The sequence below is a fragment of the Myotis brandtii genome, unplaced genomic scaffold (assembly GCF_000412655.1).
Source record: "Myotis brandtii unplaced genomic scaffold, ASM41265v1 scaffold311, whole genome shotgun sequence".
Lineage (NCBI taxonomy): Eukaryota > Metazoa > Chordata > Mammalia > Chiroptera > Vespertilionidae > Myotis > Myotis brandtii.
The window spans coordinates 4,153,559-4,175,353 of NW_005361913.1; the positions used below are offsets into that span (position 1 = coordinate 4,153,559).

At 36.0% G+C, this 21,795-nt stretch overlaps 1 protein-coding gene across 6 annotated transcripts in view; it reads right to left on the reverse strand.

Moving 5' to 3' along the window:
- The window catches only part of CDKAL1 (CDK5 regulatory subunit associated protein 1-like 1), a 645,197-nt gene that overhangs the window by 402,512 nt on the left and 220,890 nt on the right, over nt 1-21,795 (reverse strand). For all 6 annotated transcript variants that reach the window (XM_005869973.2, XM_005869971.2, XM_005869975.2 and 3 more), the window contains exon 8: nt 20,743-20,863. In XM_005869973.2, coding sequence (XP_005870035.1) covers nt 20,743-20,863 — 121 coding nt within the window. The remainder of the gene's footprint in view (nt 1-20,742; nt 20,864-21,795) is intronic.

Here is a 21,795-nt window from a genome sequence, read left to right on the forward strand (position 1 = left end):
ACATCCTACATTTTCCCAATTTTAAATTTGTCTAAGACTTTTTCCAGTTTTACACATATTTTTATCATCATCAGTTGTAACACATCTTAGCAGATTCCACTTCAGCTTGTATCGAATGCCACACAGGCTATTCAGAGAGGCTAATTCTTCTGTCACTTCCTACTCATCATTAATTACTTTAATAAACAACAATTGAGCAGTATTGGAAACATCTGTTGACTAATAAAAAAAACAAAGAAAACCACTTGAAATAATTGTTGTTTTATTTTTTTAACTAGCTACTAATGTTGCTTTCCATGTCCCCAACCCTTTGAGCAACTGATCTTACCTAATGTCTAATAAAGAAGTTTCCTTTGACTGGACACAACTTTTTTAGCAGGTACAATCAAACCATGATTTAATTAAAACACTACTGATAAGTGGCTTTTCTTGCTTGGCTAACAGAATTGCCAATCAGAAACTCAATTTAGTTGCAGCCTTATTTTCATTTTTCACTTTTGTAAAGACATTCTTCTTTGAACAAATATTCCATTTAAACTGTCTAATTTTCCTGTGAATTGGGAATACTGTGATGAATTCTTAGTCTAAAATGTCAAGGCATTTTGTATTATTTCAACACAGTTAGGCATGTCATTGCATAGTAAACAGAATGCTTTGCCATATAATTTGATAACAAAATAATCCACACTCCACTCTGCCTTAAAAATGACATGTTCAAAATATACTTTGTCTTCTTTTGTTTTGTAATGATGGGTAATAAAAAGTAAAGTAAAATAAAAACAGCAATCCACATCCACTCAAAACACTGTTGAGTTAGTTATCACTACAATTTTAATGTGTTGAACAGCAATGCGATCATTGCAATCGCCTGTTCCAGGGCCCCAAGATCACCCACATATTTGCTGACTCACTAGGATTTGCAGAAGTCAGGAGACCGCTGTGCTCCTGGCTACAGTTCATACACAGTCGGCAAGAAACAAGGACATAACCAGTAACCAGGAGAAGACCTGAGGAACCATTCACAGGCTTCCTAGGTTCTTCCCTCCCCACAGGGGCCATACAGACCACAATCCTTTCTCCAGCAGTGGAGCGCAGTAACACACAGGTAGTGTGTTGGACTAGGACAGTCTGCTTGAGACTCAGACTGCAGAGCTGTTATTCTGGGCTGGTCACAGAGGCACAAGGACTAGTCACAACTATCAAAACTGCAGACTTCCAGAAGGAAAAAATACAAGTGTTAATGACCCCTGGAAGACAAAACATTCTTATGAACACAAGTAAAATTCTAAAGCCAGGTTTACAGATGCCAGAAGAGGGTCAACCCACTCTCATTACCCCAACCCCAACCAGGCCCTTCTAAAGAGGGCAGCCCGGACTCCTATGTTAACTCATTTTTGCTCGGTGCCACATATACTCTCTGTCACAACTGTTCAACTCCACCCCTGTAGCATGAAATGCAGTCACAGACAATATAAAAAATTGAGTATGGCTCTTTCCCAGTGAAACTTTATTTATGACATTGATATCTGAATTTCATATAATTTTTATGTGTCACAAAATATTACTCTCCTTTGGTTATTTTCTCCAGCTGTTTAAAAATGCAGAAACCATTCTTGGATCACAGCTATACCAATAAAGTAGTGGCCAGATTGGCATGCAGGCTGCAGTTTCCTAATTCCCAAACTAACCAACCACCTCGTTCTTAATCCCAATTACTCTTGCCTCTCTTCTTTCAGTGTCTCTCCCTGAGTTTGTACTACCATATTTCTTCTCTAAATTATTACAATTTACTCCCAAATGCTTCTTTATTCATCATTGTACCCTTAGTATACCTAGCATATCGTAGCTGGCACACAGTATGCAGTCCAGACATTTTTTACTGAATGACTATAGTGCAATTCCCAAACCTTACGGTAATTCAGCCCAACTGGTTTATCAATAAGGAGTTACTAGCGTTAAAGGTATTTTCCAAATAAGTGGTCACTATATAATGGTATGGTGTAGTTCTATACAAAGATTTAACAGGATACAAGACACATAAATAGAGTGGAAAATAATGAAAAATATAATCCTGGAAAATTTTTCCACAAATGGTCTAAATATGACATTTCATTTTTTCCTAAACAAGACTAAAAAATTGAAGTTCATTCACCTTCTTCTAGCACTCAATTGCCTTTGAGGTAGAAGAGATACATTTTTTCTTCTAAGTGCTTCCACTCTATGTTCTTGAGCCCATATGCACCAGAAATTTATTCTACCAAATAGCCTTGGTTCTCCTTAAGTTCCTCTTTTTCTGGTAGCTATTTCTCCTGAATATAAAATTATCTCCTATCTCCCTTATGAGAATATTTCAGGAAGTAATTTTTTCATTTCCTGTTTGTTTATTGTATAGGCTGTATAGGATATCATGTATAGATTATAAATATGCTTTATCAGTATTTTAGAAGGTGAATAGAATGACCTGCTAAAGAAAAATAACTCATTCATACTTTTTAAGAGTTAACAGCAAGTACTGCAGTGGAAAAGAAACATATCTCTAAAGAAAATATTACTTTACTAAGTATATTGTGTAAGAGCACACTTAAAATCCATAACACATTTAAGAATAAAACCACAAAATTGGCTAAAGTAATCTATCTTTTCATCACTCCATGGAGAGAGAAAAAGAGGAGAGGGAGGAGGAGAGAGAGAGAGAGAAGTTTACAGCTTTTTTCTCAATACAGCAAATACGAAATATTTACCAACACTTCCTTATAAATCAAGGGGGTTACTATACTTGCTTTAAGAATATTTATGTATTATCTAGGCCAAAGTTTTTTAATAGAGATTCACAGGTAAGAAATCACTGACTAAAATGTATTCAGAGATGAAGGTATATTACATAATAAGATATTTATTAGGACAATGCGAGTAACTCCTTATTGATAAACCAGTTGGGCTGAATAACCTGTAATGTTAATTTTCTACATTGTATCTTCCATTGTCTTACTTGTACCCCACGACAAGCATTTAAGAGCACTACATGGATTATAAATAGTATCTGTGCAGAGTCAGTTAATGTGTGAAACTAGGTGATTCAGAATAAAGAATGATAGATATGTTAGCCATAAGTGTGTATCACATCCCAATAACTGCCATAGGAGGCCTGGATTAAAAAAGAGGAGAAGGAGGAGGAAGAGGAGGAGTAGCAGGAGGAGGAGGAGGAGGAGGAGAGAGGAGGGGAGAGAAGAGAAGAGGAAAGCAAATAAGATGTTCTCTGGAAGCCTGTTAGCAAAATGGCTAACAGTTTATTCTTGTATTATTACTTAGTAATTATTGTATTTTCCATATGAACAACTGTAAACCTACTTTTGCCTACCCTGTGTGTGTTATGGGGTGTTTGCCAAGCCCTATTGCTGCCATTAAAAAAAAAAATCAAATGATCAAAGAAGCTTTCTTAGTAATAGCCAAAAACTGGAATCAACACTGTTTGTCACTAAACAAAAGGACAAACAAATCATGACACAGGCATGCAGTAGAATACTACTCAGCAACATAAAGGAATTAGCTTTTGGTACATGCAAAAGCACAGATGAAAATCAAAATAAAAATGCAAATCCAAGGAACCCCAACAAAACCATTAGAAACTGCATTATATCATCAATGTTAAATGACAGAAAATGCACACAAATCTATAGGGAAAGAAAGCAGATCAGTGGTTACCTGAGGCAAGAGGGTCTGAGAGTGGGAAAGGGAGGAATTTCACAGGTATACAAAGAAACTTTGAGGGTGACATATATGTTCATCATATTCAGCGCAGTGATGTTTTCATATATATGATGAAACACTTCTCAAATGCTCCTGCCTGGCTTCTTTCATTCTTTTAATGCTTAATAGGAAATTAACCATGTTTTAAGTATGTCATTCTTTTTTCTTCCCTTTTCCCCTAAAAATTTTTCTATTTTCATCCACCATCCTAGCATCTTCCTTAGAATATAAAGGAAAGAAAAGTCAGAAGGGAGAAGAAAGGTAAGAAAGGTAGGAGAGAGTCCCAACAGCTCCAGCAGGGCTGAATGCTCCTAGATACTGTAGGAATCCATGCTGTTGATTTCCCACCATTACATATTTTCATAGTCAGCCCCTGTGAAAGAGAGATTTCCAATTCTTCCAAATATACGGTTAAGATTATTAAATATTGAAAATGAGGACCTGATTACAACTAGCAGTATATGTATGGAAAGTTAAATTTAAACAAATCATTATGACAGTCAAAGTAGCTATACACAGTTAGACTTCTGCAGTTTTTATAGGCACAAGTTCCAAAGCAATAATTATTTCTTTATGCAAAAAGTAGCAAGAAAAATTAGTGAGGTTGGTGTGCATGTGTGCATAAAGGTAAGGAGAGCACACAGGCATCAGCTTAATTATAAGCCAAAACCTCTCTTCTGTGACTGTGGCACTTTTGTTCTAACCAGATGCCACCCTTGCCCATTCCCACATCCAGCACAATAGCACACGTCAGAAGTTGTCTTCTGATCAGCAAGTGGCAACTGGCAGCAATAGTGCAAAAGTCTTTAATAGGAAGTGACACCAGGTAATTAAAAGTTTTATTTAATAAATCACACCACGACATAATCCTGCCATTTAACTATCTTATCATTTATCTCATATTACCTGGAGGTGACAATATTCCATTCACCACTGAGGATAATTTCAGTAATGCTTCATTTGCCCTCAGCAACTGTTCTAATGCTCAGTTCTCCAATTTATTGACCCAAACCCATTTCCCTCTACATATGTCCAGACAACTTTGCTTCCTACTTAAATGAGGTGTAAACCTTTTCTTCTAAACTTCAATCTCCTACCTTGGTTCTCCACCTTAAAATTTCTTAACTTTTAAAGTAATTGGCACATCGTGAAACCGATATTTTGGGGAGTGTACAGTGCTATGAATTCAGCACGTGTATAGATATAAGGAACAATCAGACCATAAGAATATAGAAGGATTCCATCACTCCGACAGTTTCGCTTGTCATTCCTTTACAGGCACACTCTCCTCATCTCACCACTGGAAACCACTGAGCTCTTCTCCATCACTACATTCAAGTTTTCCCCTTTCTTGAATGTTATATAAATAAATCATACAGTATATGACCTTTTATTACCGGCTTCTTTCAGTCAGCACATGCTTTTGAGACTCATCTAAGATGACAACAATATCAATTATTCATTCATTTTTATTGCTCAGTACTATCCCATAGAATTAATATAACAGTTTATTTATCCATTCACACCCCTGAAGGGCATATGAACTGTTTTCATATTTGAACAATTAGGAAGGGAGCTATTATAAACATTTGTATACAGGTTTTTCTATGAACTTAAGTCTTCATTTCTCATACCCAGAAGTGGGATTATTGGTCACGTGGTAAGTTTATGGTTAACTTTTTAAGGAAACTACAAAACTGTTTTTACAACATGGTTGTATCATCTAGCATCCCCATCAACAATGTATAAGAGTTCTAGTTGCTCCATAACCCCGCCAATACCTGGTACTATCATTGTTTCTTAATTTCCGCTACTGATGGGCTGCAGTATCCCTAGTGGTAACAGAACAGAAAACTTTATTGTACTTACCTGCCATTTGGAGCAGTGTCTGTTCAAGTCTTTTGTCCATTTTTAATTGGGTTGTTTTCATGATGAGTTTTGAGAGTTCCCTATATATTCTAAATATAAATCCTATGCTTAGGTATGTACATATTTCCTCCCAGTCTGTAGCTTGGATTTTGTTCTCTTAATAGTATCATTCACAGAGCAAAAGTTGTTCATTTTGATGAAATCCATCATTTGTCCTTTTATGGACTGTGCTTTGGGTAGCATGTCTGAGAACTCTGCCTAACCACAGGTCACAAAAACTTCTGTTTTCTTCTATAAATTTTATACTTTAAAATTCTGCATCTGGATCTTTGATCCTCTAGGGTTAATTTTCATGAATATGTGAGGTTTAGGTAAATGATTTTTCCCTTTTCAATATGGATATCCCATTGTTCTGGCACAATTTGATGAAAACACTCCTTATCTCTTGAATAGATTTGGTGCTTTTGTTAAAAATTAATTGGCCAATTTGTGCAGGTCTATTTCTGAACATGCTATTCTGTTTCCAATGACATATGTGCCTATTTCTTTCTTCACCACTACCACACTGTCTTGATTACTGCTACTTTACAATAAGTTTTAAAATAGGGTGGTGTGATCCTCTAATTTAATTCTTTTTCAAAACTATTTTTATAACTTTAGTTCCTCTGTCCTTCATATAAAATTTAGAATCAGGTCATCCATAGCCACACAAAAAGATAACTGGAAATCATACTGAAATTAGTTTAAATCTATAGATGAGTTGGGGAAGAACTGATACTTTATTATGTTAAGTCTTCCAATTCATAAACATCATATATCGCTCTATTTTTTTAGGTCTTCTTTGATTACTTATGTTTGCAGTTTACAACATACAGATACTATACATGATTTGTTAGAGTTAAACCTAAGAATTTATGCATAAGTAAATTTTCTTAGAGCTACTATGTAAAGTTTTTTTAAATTTCAGTTTCCAATCACACATTGCTAGTACATATAAATATGATTAATTTTGTGGTTTACATTGTATCCTTGATAATCATGTCATCTATGAAAAGGTATAGTTTTATTTCCATATAACTGAGCCCTGACACATCCAATATGGACTTCTTTAGAAATAAGAATTCAGAAGGTTACAGTCTTAGATGCCATGCCTGAAAACAGGGCTGACTCTCAAGGGTCAGCTATACTGGCAGAGTCAGTGATAACTGGACTCAATCTACTAGTTTCAGTCTCCTTCCTTTGCCCATGGATCTCATGCTGTCATGGTCCTAGTATGTCTCACATATAAACCCACCCAAGTAATGCCAGTTGGACAATCAAGTAGTAGATGCTTTACATGAGAAAAATACAGGAATATGGAAGTTCTATTACATACTTATTGCTTATTTTTCTTTTTAGAAAATAAGCCACATTTACTGTAACTTTGTCACCATAATTGAAACTTAGCAACAACCGTTAGTAAAAACAAAGTCTATGCAAAATAAGGAAATGTGGGGTAAAAAAACAACTGACATCAAAATGAAGTCAATCAATCAATGAGGATGCTCCTTAGAAAAGTAAGCTTTAGGGAGGTCTGATTAAGTGAATAAATCAGCCTTTCTCAACCAGTGTTCCAAAATAATTAAGTACTACAGGAAATAGTCTAAGTCAGTGGTTCTCAACCTTCTGGCCCTTTAAATACAGTTCCTCATGTTGTGACCCAACCATAAAATTATTTTCGTTGCTACTTCATAACTGTAATGTTGCTACTGTTATGAATGGTAATGTAAATATCTGATATGCAGGATGGTCTTAGGTGACCCCTGTGAAAGGGTCGTTTGACCGCCAAAGGGGTCGCGACCCACAGGTTGAGAACCGCTTAGGCTCTAAGTGATTATTTTCTCAAGTCTCCCAAAAATGACACACAGCTATTTACCAACCTAAATACTGAGGAGAGAGTTATAGGGGGATAAACACTGATGGAAGACTTGACTTGGGGTGGTGAATACACGATACAATATACAGATGATGTGTTATAGAATTGTACACTTGAAACCTATATAATTTTATCAACTAATGTCACCCCAATAAATTCAATAAAAATTTTAAATAAATACATACATACATATCTAGGAGAGAAGTTAATTCATTATATATAATGAACTGCCTTAAAACATTCAGGTGTAATTCAGAGAACACAAACTGAGAAAGGCTGAAAATATAAGGTCAACACTCAGGAAACAGTAAGAGAGACTTTAGAATGAAAACATACAACTAGCATTTACAAATTGAGTCATAAAAACTTTTTTTATTTATTGAGAAATTCCATACGCTAGTCACTATTAGGTGCTAAGGATATTAAAAACATAAACCTACAGGAATAAAAGAAAGTATAGCATAGAACCAGAAATATGGATGGGAAAGGCAAATAATGAGGGAACAGAAGAAGAATACAGAGAGATATAAACCCGGAGTTCTTGTGAAGATTCTCACACGTCCAAAGAGAAGTCTTATGTCTCAAGGGCCTCTTTATCCGATGTAATCCAATTCACTTAACAGAAAGACCATCTCACTGTTTTCCACTGTTTACTCACCAAACATTGGCCAAAGTAATACCATTTACTATTTCCTAGTGTTTTGACCTATATATACTTCAATACAAGCTAACACAAAATATTATTCTTATGATGCCTTGCAGACCATAAAAGCTTAATCCTTCCACCAACCTCTAAAACCCTAAAGGTCAAGGTGTACCACCTGTCAGAACAGCCTCTTTCTGTCATGAACCACATTCTCCTACAAGTGAGCACACAACTTTGGGTGACTAGGCCCAGTGGGCCTCAGCCTCATCACCTATGAAAAGATCTTAAATCTCTAAAATCCTTTCCAGCTCTAACTATTTCTGTACGTATAAATCTTTCGAAAGGGTTTTTAATTATCCAAAAATAGATCTGTGCTAAGAAGGTGTCTGGACAATTGATATTTGGCCATAGAGCTACGAATAATATAGGGACATATTAAATAGTTTGCTAAGTGTATCCCTAATTAAGAGGGGTTTTTTTCCTATCCCTTAGAAAAAAAGGCCCCAGTCCATTCTCATTAGTTGACAAAAGATCTTAGGCATTATAACCCATTAATAAAAAGCTCAAATCAAACTGCTGCCCATTCTACAAACTACCATTCTGCTCTACTATCCACCCAAACATTTGTCAAGAAATTATTACAAGTGACAATTCCATATATTTACAATAGATATACTTAAATTCAACTAGTTCTTTCTTACCTACCACACAAAAGAATGAGGCTTTTAATAAAACATCATATATATATATATATGACTAATATGCAAAGTGTCCCCTCAGGAATTCGACCAGGAGACCAGGAATTCGATTGCTCTCTATGACATGCGCTGACCACCAGGGGTTGGCACAGAATAAAGAAATGCCCCAGCTGTCAGCCAGAAGGTCCCGACAGCCCTGATCACCAGCCAGGCCTAGGGACCATACCCGTGCAAGAATTTTGTGCACCAAGCCTCTAATAATTGCCTAAGAGTGAAACATGTGGGTTCCAGGCTTTCTCCTTTCTCTTCTTTCTTTCTCTTTCATTCATTCACTCACACAAGCATTTAAATGGTTCAATAATTTGATTACCCAAAATGTCTGTTGTTTAAGAAAGAATAAACATTCTATGTGGATAAAAAAATAAAGAGAACATAGTCTAATTAATAATGATGATAATGACAGCAATCATGTATATACAGGGGTGGAAAAAGTAGGTTTACAGTTGTAAGTTCAAAAAACAGTTAATAAAGCTATTGTAATAATCATAAACCACATGTCTTTTTCCATATGAACAACTGTAAACCTACTCTTGGCCACTCCTGTAGTAACTATTATTTGCCAGTAAACTTACTCTTGGCCACTCCTGTAGTAACTATTATTTGCCATGTTATTCGAAGCTATACATCGATATACTTTATCCTTATAACAACCCCATGAAACAGATGTTATTATAATTACCACTTTAGAGATGAGAAAACTTATACACAAAGAAACTTTCCCAAAGTTACACAGTAAGCACTGCAGTCAGGATTGAGATCCAAGCAGGTTAGCTCCAAAATTATGTTGTTAGCACTAGGCCAAAAGGCCTCCCATATTCAAAATTTAGCAAATTTTAGCTAAATTCTACTAAGATGGTAGCTACATTTCTACTAAGATGGGAGCTTATCAATCTAAGTTTCCATAAAATGGGAATAATAATGAAGACTTTATAGGGGAACAAAACATGTATCCTCCTAACTGTTAGCGTTATAAGGCAATGTTTGGGAAAGAATTTTGAGTTCACAGTCTAAGACCCATAAAAAGATTCTTGACATAATAATTCTATTTCTGTGAATTCATCCTATTGAAATATATTCGAAAATCTATGCTTTATAATATGTAGTACATGTTAGACATGACAAGGTTAACTGCAGTTAAAACCATCAGAACAGAAAGAAAATAAAAAGACAAAGGTAAATTTATAAAGTAGTGTATTCTAAAAAGAATGAATAATCTAGTCCAGATCATAAAAGTTGCTTTTTGGCTGTTGTCAATATATCTCAATTCAGAAACAAAGCTCTTCCACGCTCAACTCTTCGAAAGAAAAGAAAACTCTTAATCATTCTCTATCAGACAGAGGAGAACACAGCACACTGGGGGTACTGAAGACCAACGTTTTCTAGCAAAGTATTCTGATGATAATGGCACCTCATGAAAAGACAGGAGGCATAGAAGATGAAGGAATGGGCAGGAAACAAAGCAATAATTTAAAGAAGATAAAAAGACTGTAAGATAGGATAAATAAGAAAATACAGAATATTCTTTTTTAAAAAAACAATCCCTTCTTTTATAATTTTTACTGAAATTTTTTGGGTGATATTGGTTAATAAAATTATATAAATTTCAAGTGTACAATTTTATAATACATCATCTGTATATTGTCTTATGTGTTCACCACCCTTAAGTCTCTTTCCATAACCATTTATCCTCCCCTTTACCCTCTTCTACCTCCCCCATGCCCCTTTCACTCTGGCAATCACCATACTGTTGTCTGTGTCTATGAGTTTGTTTTTGTTTTTGCCTAGTCCTTTCACCCAGCTTTCGAACCCCTTCCCTTCTGACAGCTGTCAGTCTGTTCTCTGTATCCATTAGTCAGTCTCCACTTTGTTAGTCTATATTGGTCATTAGATTCCACATAAAAGTGAAATAATACGGTACTTGGCTTTCTCTGACTGGCTTATTTCACTTAGTATAATACTCTCAGGGTCTATCCATGCTGTCGTCAAGGTTAAGGTTTTTTTCTTTTGTAAAGCCAAATAGTATTCCATTGTGTATATAGATGAACCACAGCTTTTTTTCCAAATAAAGTATTTGGACAATAAAGCCACAATAAAATTAAGAAAATTAACCATTTGAAATATAACTATAAAAGCAAAATATGTAAGTGCAAGTCAACTCAGTTACACAGAAAACTCACATTATGCCAACTACCATGTAGCCACTCTTGGACATCATTATACACATCACAAAATTTGCTTTCAGCAGCAGCAGACCTTAATCCCCACTCTCTCTTCATAGGCATCTGACATCCCTTTTTTGAAAATGTGTTCAATGTGTCAACATCAGTGCTGCGATGGTCACCCTGTCTTCATTGCTTTGCTTCTTGTTTTGAATGTAATTGAGAATTAAGGTAGGAAAACAGAGAAAAGACAATAGTAGAAATAAGAATGAAGCTAGAGCCCTGGCTGATGTGGCTCAGTTGGTTGGGCAATGTCGCATGCACTGAAAGGTTGCTGGTTCAATTCCCAGTCAGGGAACATGCCCGGGTTGCAGGCTCAATCCCTGGTAGGGGGTGTGCAGGAGGCAGCCAACCGATGTTTCTCTGTCACACTCTACCTTCCTCTCTCTGTAAAAATCAATTTAAAAATCTTAAAAAAAAGAAAGAAAGAATGAAGCTAGAATGGCAAAAAAGGGGTCTTAACAATTTCATTCTTTGGAAATGAAATCAGAGGTGTTTCATTTAATAGAGTAAGTGTGGAATCAACATTCAGAGGAGTCATGGGTTGCCTGAATTCCAGAATATTAACAATATGTGACAATGATGACTGAATTTTCAACAGTAATCAGTTACCAAGAGGATCACACTACCTAACGTGCTATATATGTTGTACATACCCATGTGCAGCCATTATATTTTATAGAAGCCCTATTTTATTCATTCTTTATATTTGGGGTCATTTCTAAGTACAAAACTTTCAGTCTCACACATATAAAAAGAACTGACATTAGTTATATCCGATGAAGACTAAAACTGAATTATTTACCGGTTAACTAAACTACACTAGACTGTGAGACTCTCAAAGGCAATGATAAAATAGGTAAGCCCTGTTTCTTATATTGCACTTAGCAGGGTACCTGATACATAGAGTCATTCTGCAAATGTTCGTTGAATCAATGAGTGAATGAGTACAAAGAATAAACAAATGACTGTGTGAACAAACCACTGAATAAAGTAGACCACCTATCTTGATTGGGTATATATCTTCCAGTCACAAGTGGCTAAATAAATAAATCTATCCTAACATAGCTTGTTCCCATAAATTTGTAGAGATGTGGGGGAGGGGTGGCTGATGTGGGGGAGAGAAAACGGAGATGAGGGAGGTAGGGAGAACAGACTAGAAATCCCACTTCAGAAATCTCAAGAGCAGTACTCAAACAATCCATAAAAGGTACTTTACAAGATAGATTTTCCTAAACCCATAATGTCTCTCACAATTAACACTTATTTTAAGGATAACCTAAAAATAACCACGGAAATATACATTGCAAATCACAAAGTTACATACATTGTTTAAAAACACATACAAGAATTTTAAATAATGACCTTGACTTAAACCCAGTTTCCTTAGTGGATTTACAGAAAAATAGACATTCTTCAGAGACTACATCATCAGAGTAAAGTAAATGAGGTCTTAACTACATGCACTATTGCCTTTTTAAAAAGCCAAACAAAACACTCTGCTTTGTCAGGGTTAGAAAAAATAAAACAAATGTTGCTACCATGCTGAGATGTAGTAAAATCAGGGCAAAGTGGTTTCAGAAATAAATATGAGATATATATTATTTTTGTATTGAAAAAACTGAGCAGCCTAATCCACAATCACATGTGTATCCAATTATACTTCATTAAAGTTGGGCTACACAATTTTGGGATTTTTTCCCCCCTTCCAGATGGGGCTGGAAAATAAGTTTTCTTGAAGCAACAGGAAAATTGACAGATGGTAACTCTTTGGACACATACAGCCTCCCTTCCATCCTCTCTCTGTGTCCTCCAAGTGCAACTCATCTTTATTCACCTTAACTCAACTCCTGGATTAAAAAAAAGAAAAAAGAAAAAAACAGAAGGGTACAATGGTCATCTATCTCTAAATCTAAATGATTTAGGAGTCCCATCCTTCAAACATCATAATAGGAAAATTCAAATGCCATTCAACTGGATAAACTTAATGCATCTCAAGAGGCATCTAATATAGTACAAGTATACAGTAGAAATTTTATATTCTCTTTGTAAAATTTGGGGCCCACAGCATCTTTCTCAGGTTTAGTAGGCTGTCTTCTACACTAGTCTCAAACTTCATCTCTAACTGGCTTTCTTTTCAACTAACTAAATAACTACAATTCCAATGCAAGGATAGCAAACTGGGCTAAAAGCCACTTGTGTTTTATAGAAGGAAGAACTGGTCAGAAACTGTGATTCAATTCATGACTCTGCCACTCACTGCTCCCTGGTCTTAAGCAAACTGCAATCTAATTAAGCCTAAGGTTTGTCTTTTGCATAACTGTAATAGTAATAAACTTAATAGTAATAATATTGCCCTGGCTGGTGTGGCTCAGTTGATTGGGTGTCGTCCTATGCATCGAAAGGTTACCAGTTCTATTCCTGGTCAGGGCACATGTCCAGGTTGCAGGCTGATTCCAGGTAAGGGGAGTGCAGGAGGCAGCTGATCAATGTTTTGCCACCACATTGATGTTTCTCTCTCAAAAAAATCAATTTTAAAAAAATAGTGATTATATTAAACAGGTAGTCTGAGCCAGGCTTTATCTTGATTACTTTTAACAGATGACCTCTTTTAATTCTCACAACACTAATATTATCCCCATTTTTAGGTGAGAACATTGAGACCTATAGAGAGGTTGAATAACTTATACAATGTTTCACAGCAAATGATGAAATGATGAGGCTCAGTTTGAACTCAAGCTACCTCATTCTAAGCTTCCTCCTACCATACCATTCCATTATTCACAACATGACTCACACTGACCCACACTCATCCTTCTGTGTAAGAGAAGGCCTTTCACAATTCAATACCACTATTCATGGAAGGGTGGAGTTCCCCCATGCTTAAATTGCCTTTGAACCGACCTATGAGATAAACTTTTAGACATGGCCTAAATATCTACTTTCTATGAGAGTCCATCCTAACTCATCCAAACAATCCACCGTGGTCCTAAGATAACTTTGTTTATTCCTGTACTATTGTGCTTACAATGTTATAATTCAATTGCTTTGTGCTTCTTTCCCTCTCTACCCTGTGGGATTCTCAATGGCAGACACCAAATGAATGCATCTTTCTATCCTCCGAACTTAACAAATGTTCAACCACATTTGTTGAATAAATCAATGTCCAGACATTGATTAGTTTTTGCTTAGTTTTTGTAAAGGGCAAACCTAAAAGTCTTGTACACATTAAATAAAACAATAAATTTTATAAACTGTAAGAGCATCTATTACTATTTATAATTAATGTATATCCTTATCATATAATCTATGAACTGACTTGAGGAAAGTGTTAACCATCCTATTCAATTAACTTTAATCTAAGGTTTCTCTAATTGTGTGCTTAAATATGAGTATTGAAATTTTTGCTTTTTAATCCAAATTCAAAGTTATTCTCCCTTCCCTAAACTAAACAATTTTGTTTATCAGAAAAGTGGTAAGACACACTTTTTTTGTTAGCACAATGATATATCCTATAGCTTCCCAGAATTTGAAATGATTTTTTTAAACCAGCCATTTCTTTATATATAATTACTAAGAAAGTTATTTATTCATTTCAAAGTTTATATAAAATAATGATTACATAAAGAAGAATTTACAAGATTTAAGGTTAAATCCCCTCCTAATACTACCTAAAATTTTTAACTGGGCCACATACTTAAAGGCACTTAGTAAACCAGCATTGGAAAGTTCTGCAACTTAACAATAATTACTTCACAGGTATGAGCCAATAGTGCCATCCACTGTTCTTATGAATGATCTTTCCCAAATAGTTTTATAGTGCATTAAAAATAAGATTACTTTAAAATTTCATTTGTAACAATACTTAAGTAAAAATAAGGTATTTGGGGATTTCATTGAAGACATCAAAAAAGCTGAAAATTTCAAAATAACTAGTTTTTGGATAAAAGTAAAAATGTAACAAGTTCAAAATTGCCACAAATACTTCATTTTCACACATTTAATTGTTTGAGATAAGTCTGACTTCAGTCATAGTCCACATTAACATATTCTTTTTTCTATAAAATAATCATCTATAGCAAAAGAGAAGTAATTAGAATTATATTCCTGCTCAGCCAGAAAATTTTTTCTGCATTTAAATAACACTGCTGTCACTGAAATACTAAAATATTTATGGAGTAAATACTGTGAGCAAGGCACTGTACCAAAAGTTATGGGATAGACTAAGATTAATTTTAAGTTTGTTTTTCATTCACTTAAAACGTAGAAGATTGACAAGCTGATGATAAATGTAAAGTCTAGTACCAGCAACTTTCTTGACTAAATAGTACAAAGGATGAAAAGAAAGGAAAGGGTCTTGGAGAATTTGGTAGACTATAGAGTACAACAACATCAAAATTCTAAGCAAAACACTTATGAAAGTGCCCATAATGTGTTAGCCTCCACACACTGAAGGCAGCATGTGTCCATGTTAGAAAAAAGGTCATAAGAGATGATCCAATACATTCTGTCACACAGCTAGAAAATAACAGTGTCTGTGACTCCAAACCCAAGCACAGAGTTCTCTCCCATGTACCAGGGACTCCAGTACCTTCTGCAGAATAGGCTGGGGCCACACTCCAGGCCCATGACTAAGAGACAAGGTCCCTGGCCTCCACGAGCTTATAGAACAAGAATAATAACAATAGGACTCTACTCAACTTAGTGATGTGTCAAAGGAACAGTTATAACCTCTAGATTAAAGTGTCACATGTGCCATGTTAGGATGTTTATAATTGACTTTTGAAAAGAATTTAAGATAGAAACTGTGATATAAAATGCGTGAGGTGTTTGTTTTTTTAACCCTCACCTGAGGACATGCTTAGAGAGAGGACGCCATGTTAGGATGTCTATAATTGACTTTTGAAAAGAATTGAAGATAGAAACCGTGATATAGAATGCGTGAGGTGTTTGTTTTTTCAACCCTCACCTGAGGACATGCTTAGAGAGAGGAAGGGCAGGGCTGGTGGAGGGCGAGGGACGGGGGGAGAGAGAGAAAGAGAGAAACATTGATATGAGAGAGAAACACTGATGGGTTGCCTCCTGTATGCACCCCGACTAGGGATCCAAACTGCAACCTAGGTATGGGCCCTGACAGGGACTCAAACCCACAACCTTTTGGCGTACGGGACAACGCTCCAACCAACTGAGCCATCCAGCCAGGAAACATGTTATTTTAAGCTGTAACCCTAAGAAGAGTCTCTCTTTGCTAGTTTTTAATCAGAAATTCTACCTTACAAAAATTACTGGTTAAGTTTTAGCTATCTTTCTTTTATCTTTAGTCATAAGCAGAGGCTTTGCAAATTAGCATAATAAATGACAAAAATAAGTTTTCATTTGTGAAAGTAGTACTTAACTACTAACCACAAGTGATTAAATAATAACATAAAAGACAGTAGAAATGGAATCTCATTAGTGAAATCAGTGGCAGTAAAGGTAAGCAAATTGGCTAAAATATTTTCCAAAATAAGGTAAAGAACCTTGCAACAGTACACTGGCCAAGACCAGTGCTTCTCAAACTATCTATAGTGATGGAAGGATTTTTATTTGCAACCAATAATTTTTTGGGGTAAAATACAATGAAATAACTTACAGGACACTGCAGTAATGTTAAACTGCCTTAAGAGTTTCTAAAATATTTGCTCTCAATTTTTATACTTGTCACAGACCAGCCATCAGTAGTTAATACCTGCACTAGTCCACAGACCACGGGTTGGGTCACACTGGCTTGAACCATGGATACAAAGGCAGAGAAGCATAGAACAGACTCAAATTACAGTGGGAAGGCTGGAGAGTGTTGAGGGGGTGGGGGGGTAAGAGATCAACCGAAGGACTTGTATGCATGCATATAAGCATAACGAATGGACACAAGACACTGGGGAGGTGGGGTGAGGGCATGTGCCAGGCGGGTAGTGGAGGCCTGGGGAAGGTCGATGGGGGGAAAAAGGAGACATATGTACTACTATTTTTAATACTTTTAAACAATAAAATTAAATTAAAAAAATAATAATATTATTGTGGCTTAGTCCCTCCCCTCCCCTCACTCTAAGCCTTGTGTAGAGGATTTTGGTTGCCTAAAGCTGACAGTTTTGTATCATCTGGTTAAAGTGAACCTTTCATGCAAGGTTTGATTTAACCACCTACACAAGAGAGAATTAGGACTTCACTAAGCTTACAAGCACAGCTGGACGGTGCCACCTTGTTTAATAAATTCTTATTGCAGATTTTGGACTGGGACTTGCTTTCATTATAATCTGACAGCTGGGCTATAGGGAAGCAACTAATTCTCATTGGTAGCTATTATTCTCTATTAAAAAAAAAAAAAAAACCTAAGAGCTATGCATGGCAAAATTGGCTTAGGTTAATTTGCAAAGTATTATTAAGCCATAATTTTAAAATAAGTGAATGACTATAAAGTGTGCTGAATTACTTTTGGAAGATGTTTTATCTGGAGATAGTGCCTGTTAGCAAGAGGTGTCATGATGTCTAACAGCTGTCTGTGGGGATGGCACTGGGGCTGGAGAAGCTATTCTCAGGAGGAGCAGATTCAGCACAGGACCATGGCTTATATAATCATGATGTGTGAACAACAGTATAGCATGAGCTGAAAAAATATGAGTATCTTTTTCTTGACACCATGCAAAGATATTAAGGACTCAAGAGTCATTACTGAATATAGTAATATAGAGCCATGCCAAAGAGATTATAATATAAAACATCCCACATTTTATCTACTCAAAGTGTTAAAAAAATTCACTTTAGTATAAGGATGATCCCACATATATTCAAACTTCGAGCAGGATCTCTTTGGATCCTTATTTCAAGCTTTTTAAGAGCACTTTTAGTTAAATATCTTTAAAGTTGTTTTTATAGAACATACTTCTCTGAAAAGCTGTAATTTAAGAGTAACATAAAAGATAGCATGTGAGGCTTCTACTTCCCACTGTGTGCTGGTAACGGCAGAGAGCTTTCCACTGTGGTGCTGCCACTGCAGCTCCGAGAGGCGCAGTGAGGGACACCTGTGCCTCAAAGCCCTGAAATTCAGAGGGCAGAGGAGTCACCGCCTGGAAAGGGTGCCATGCTCAGACTCAACTGCACTGCCCTGTATATGGAATAAGTGAGCTCCGAATCTCCTCACACAGGAGCTGCAACTGACCCTGAGTTCATAGTCGCCTGTTTTGGATTATTCCAGTCAATGTTAGTTACTTATTGATTCAGGAAATGTTTATCTTTGTATATATCATAATATCTAACACAATGTCTGGTAACATGGTAAGCACATAATAATTATATTTTCACATGCATTATGATTATATGTAGTTAATAACTATTTCATATTTAATCATTAGAACCAGAAAGATAACAAAAAGCTATTAGTAATAATTATATTCCTCTAAAAACACTGATGTAAAATAAATTTACATTCTTCTTTGTTCATTTGTTCATTTATTCATTCATTCATTCATTAATTCATTCAAATATTTAGCACCTATGTATCTAGCACTAGAATAGGGACTGATAAATTCTGGACATTACAGAAAGAAAGTGAAAACAAATAAGTTAGTTTGTTTTCCAAGAGCTAATAAGATATTATTAGGGGGCTGGGGTAAATGTAAAAATGATAGTAAGCTTTAGGTACATAATCTCAAAGAAAATTAGATTCCCCTTAAAGGTCCCCAAAAACCATTATTTTATGTCTGACAGATAGAAAATAACAAGACAAGATAAATTTTAAAAGAAAAAGTATTGATAAAGTATTACAGTGTTAAACACTATTTTCTAAAATGTGTTTAGCCCAGGGGAGGATTACCCTTCAAACTGGACATAATATGATAGTAGCATCTAAATAATGACATAACTTATATCAGAACTGCTAAGCAGCACTCAACTCTTGGTTTGGAAGAACAAAAAACTGTCAAGGTATTGTCAAAAATGATGACTTTAGTAGTGACAGAGAAGGCATAATAAAGCACCGATTTTCTTTATGGCCCAGTATCTGATTTTTTTACTATGTGTCCCCTACATTACCTTCTGTCTCCACACTCCAGTCTCAGTACCAGAAAAAATTAGCAATTACATACATGGGACACCCTGACAAAACTGAGCTTTTTTCAGCCTCAGCTCACCTCTTTTGTGTATGTGTTGCCTCCCTGCTGTCCTGACCACAGCACTTGGTTGGTACTTCTCTATGTAAATAACCACAAGTACTCGCCGAGAGAGAAACATCGATCCGGTGCCTCCTGTCCATGCCCGAACCGGGGACTGGGGATCAAACCTGCAACCTTTTGGTGTACAGGAGGATGCTCCAACCAACTGAGCCACCTGGTTAGGGCACAAAGCCCCATGTTCTAAATCATTCCGAAAACTTGATGCTATTCTTGCTTTCCATTCCCACAACCAACATTCAGGCTCTCACTTCCTCCTGGCTGGGGCACTAAGGGCCTCCTAAGTGCTCTCTATGTATCCAGCAATCTCCCAGCCCCAATCTCCATTACAACCTTGCCCCAGAATACCCTCCCTAATGCCTCGCTATGATTATTCTCACCTCTGCGCCAGACTTCAGGGGCTCTCCTTTCCCTTTATCACTCAATTAAGTGTAATTAGATTCTTCACACAAAAGGTAATTTATCACTCTTTTCCTTACACACACTGAAAACTCCAGACAAACTGAACAAAATTATCTACTTCATAAACAATTACATGGTCCACTCCTATGCCTCTGTTGATTCTTTTCCCGACCTACAATTTTCTATCATATTACCCTAACCCTTGGAGCCTCACAGGCTAAAAGAGATTAAGGTTGCAAATATTAAGGTTGCAAATCAACTGACATTAAAATAGGGAGAGTATCCTGTATCATTCAGGGGTCCCCAATGAATCACAATATAATCACTTAAAAGTGGGAGAGTCAGAATCAGAGGAAATGTGACTATGGAAGATACAAAGAAATACAATGCGCTGGCTTTGAAGATGGAAGGAGGAGACCATAAGCAAAAAATGTGCATAGCCTATAGATGCTGAACAAAGCAAGTAAACGGATTTCTCTCCAAGAACCTTGGCTTTAGCAGAGTAAGACGTGTGTTAGACTTCTGACCTCCAGAACTCTAAGAGTAACATATTTCAAATATGTATTTCAGATAGTTAATAATCAAAGAATGCTTAGTACCTTGGGTAATATTTACTATAACCCTACAGACAAAACAATCTACAATGATGAGCATGTTAACCATTCTCCACAATAAAATGCTCTCTTTAAAAAGATTTTAACCAAGGGCATAGCTGTAAAATGAAATCCATGTTTATTACCAAAACCGAGAAGTTAGAATAATATTAATCAAAGATATAAAAGCTTGCTGCAAATGTAAGTATAATTTGCATACAGGGAGCATATTAGAGGGCACTATAATCACGTGCTTCACAGCTTTTTCATTTTCTTTTCTCATGAAAATGTACAACTACTTTTCTATATCGCATGTCCAAGAAAAAAAATCACACCGGAATTCATGAAATATATTGAATATTTTATGAGGAAGTTGGAGAGCAGCTTACCCAGTATTGATGGAAATGATTTCTATCAGTGGATTCTTTCTAATCTTCGGCAAATCCAACGGTGCTCCCCCCAACCGTTTCCCATTATCCTTCTTCTGACCCAGCAGTCTCACAGAGTGACCTTCAAATAAAGCACACAGACCTGCATTAGCATGAGTCACACAATTTCACTTTAATTTACTGCTCTCAACAAATGTGTTAATATTTTCATTTAACTTTTTCTTTTGTGAGAAAAAAAAAAAGAAAGAAAGAAAACCTAGAGATGTGATCGTTGAACCTAAGAAATACTGCCAAAGGGAAAAACAGCTGTGCTCATGTCCTACAGTGGAAAGTGCTTTGCTTATAATATTGGCACATTTTACTGCACAGATGAGGGAAACAGAAATATCTTCAGAATGTCTTTCCACAGGTATGAATGCTCACTAGCATAGACCAAATACTTATATGAAGCAGGAAGGGTTCACTTGAACACTAGGCCTGCTGGCCAAGTTTGCACTGTGTGGGGGTAGGAAGTGGGGAGAGAAAGCAAATGCAGATTATCTGGTCAAAGCAATTAGCAAATCAAAGAAGTAAAGAATAAACAAACTGATTTTTTTAAAAACCCACTTTAGAACTGAGTTTTTTAAAACAAATGTTTTTTAACATTTTTTAAAAACAATACAAAAGAAAATTAGACCATTTATAAGACCATTAAAATTTCAATAATTTTGAACTTTGAATTAATTATAAGTTGTAGAAAAGAGGAAACAGTACAAAGAATTCTGTCCCCTCAGATTCCCTAATTATTTTGTGTTTACATTGTCATTTGCTCATTATATACATACATATTATTTTATAAGATACATCCTATAAAATTTAACCACTGTAAATAAACAATTCAGTTATCTACACTAACAAAAGAGAAACATGGTAATTGGCGTACGAGCTACCCTTCCCATTGGCTAATCAGCATATCCTTATGCAAATTAACTGTCAGCCAAGATGGCGGCCAGCAGCCAGGCAGCTGGAAGCAAGCAGGGAGGCTCGCTTGCTCCAGTGACTGCAGACTCCAAA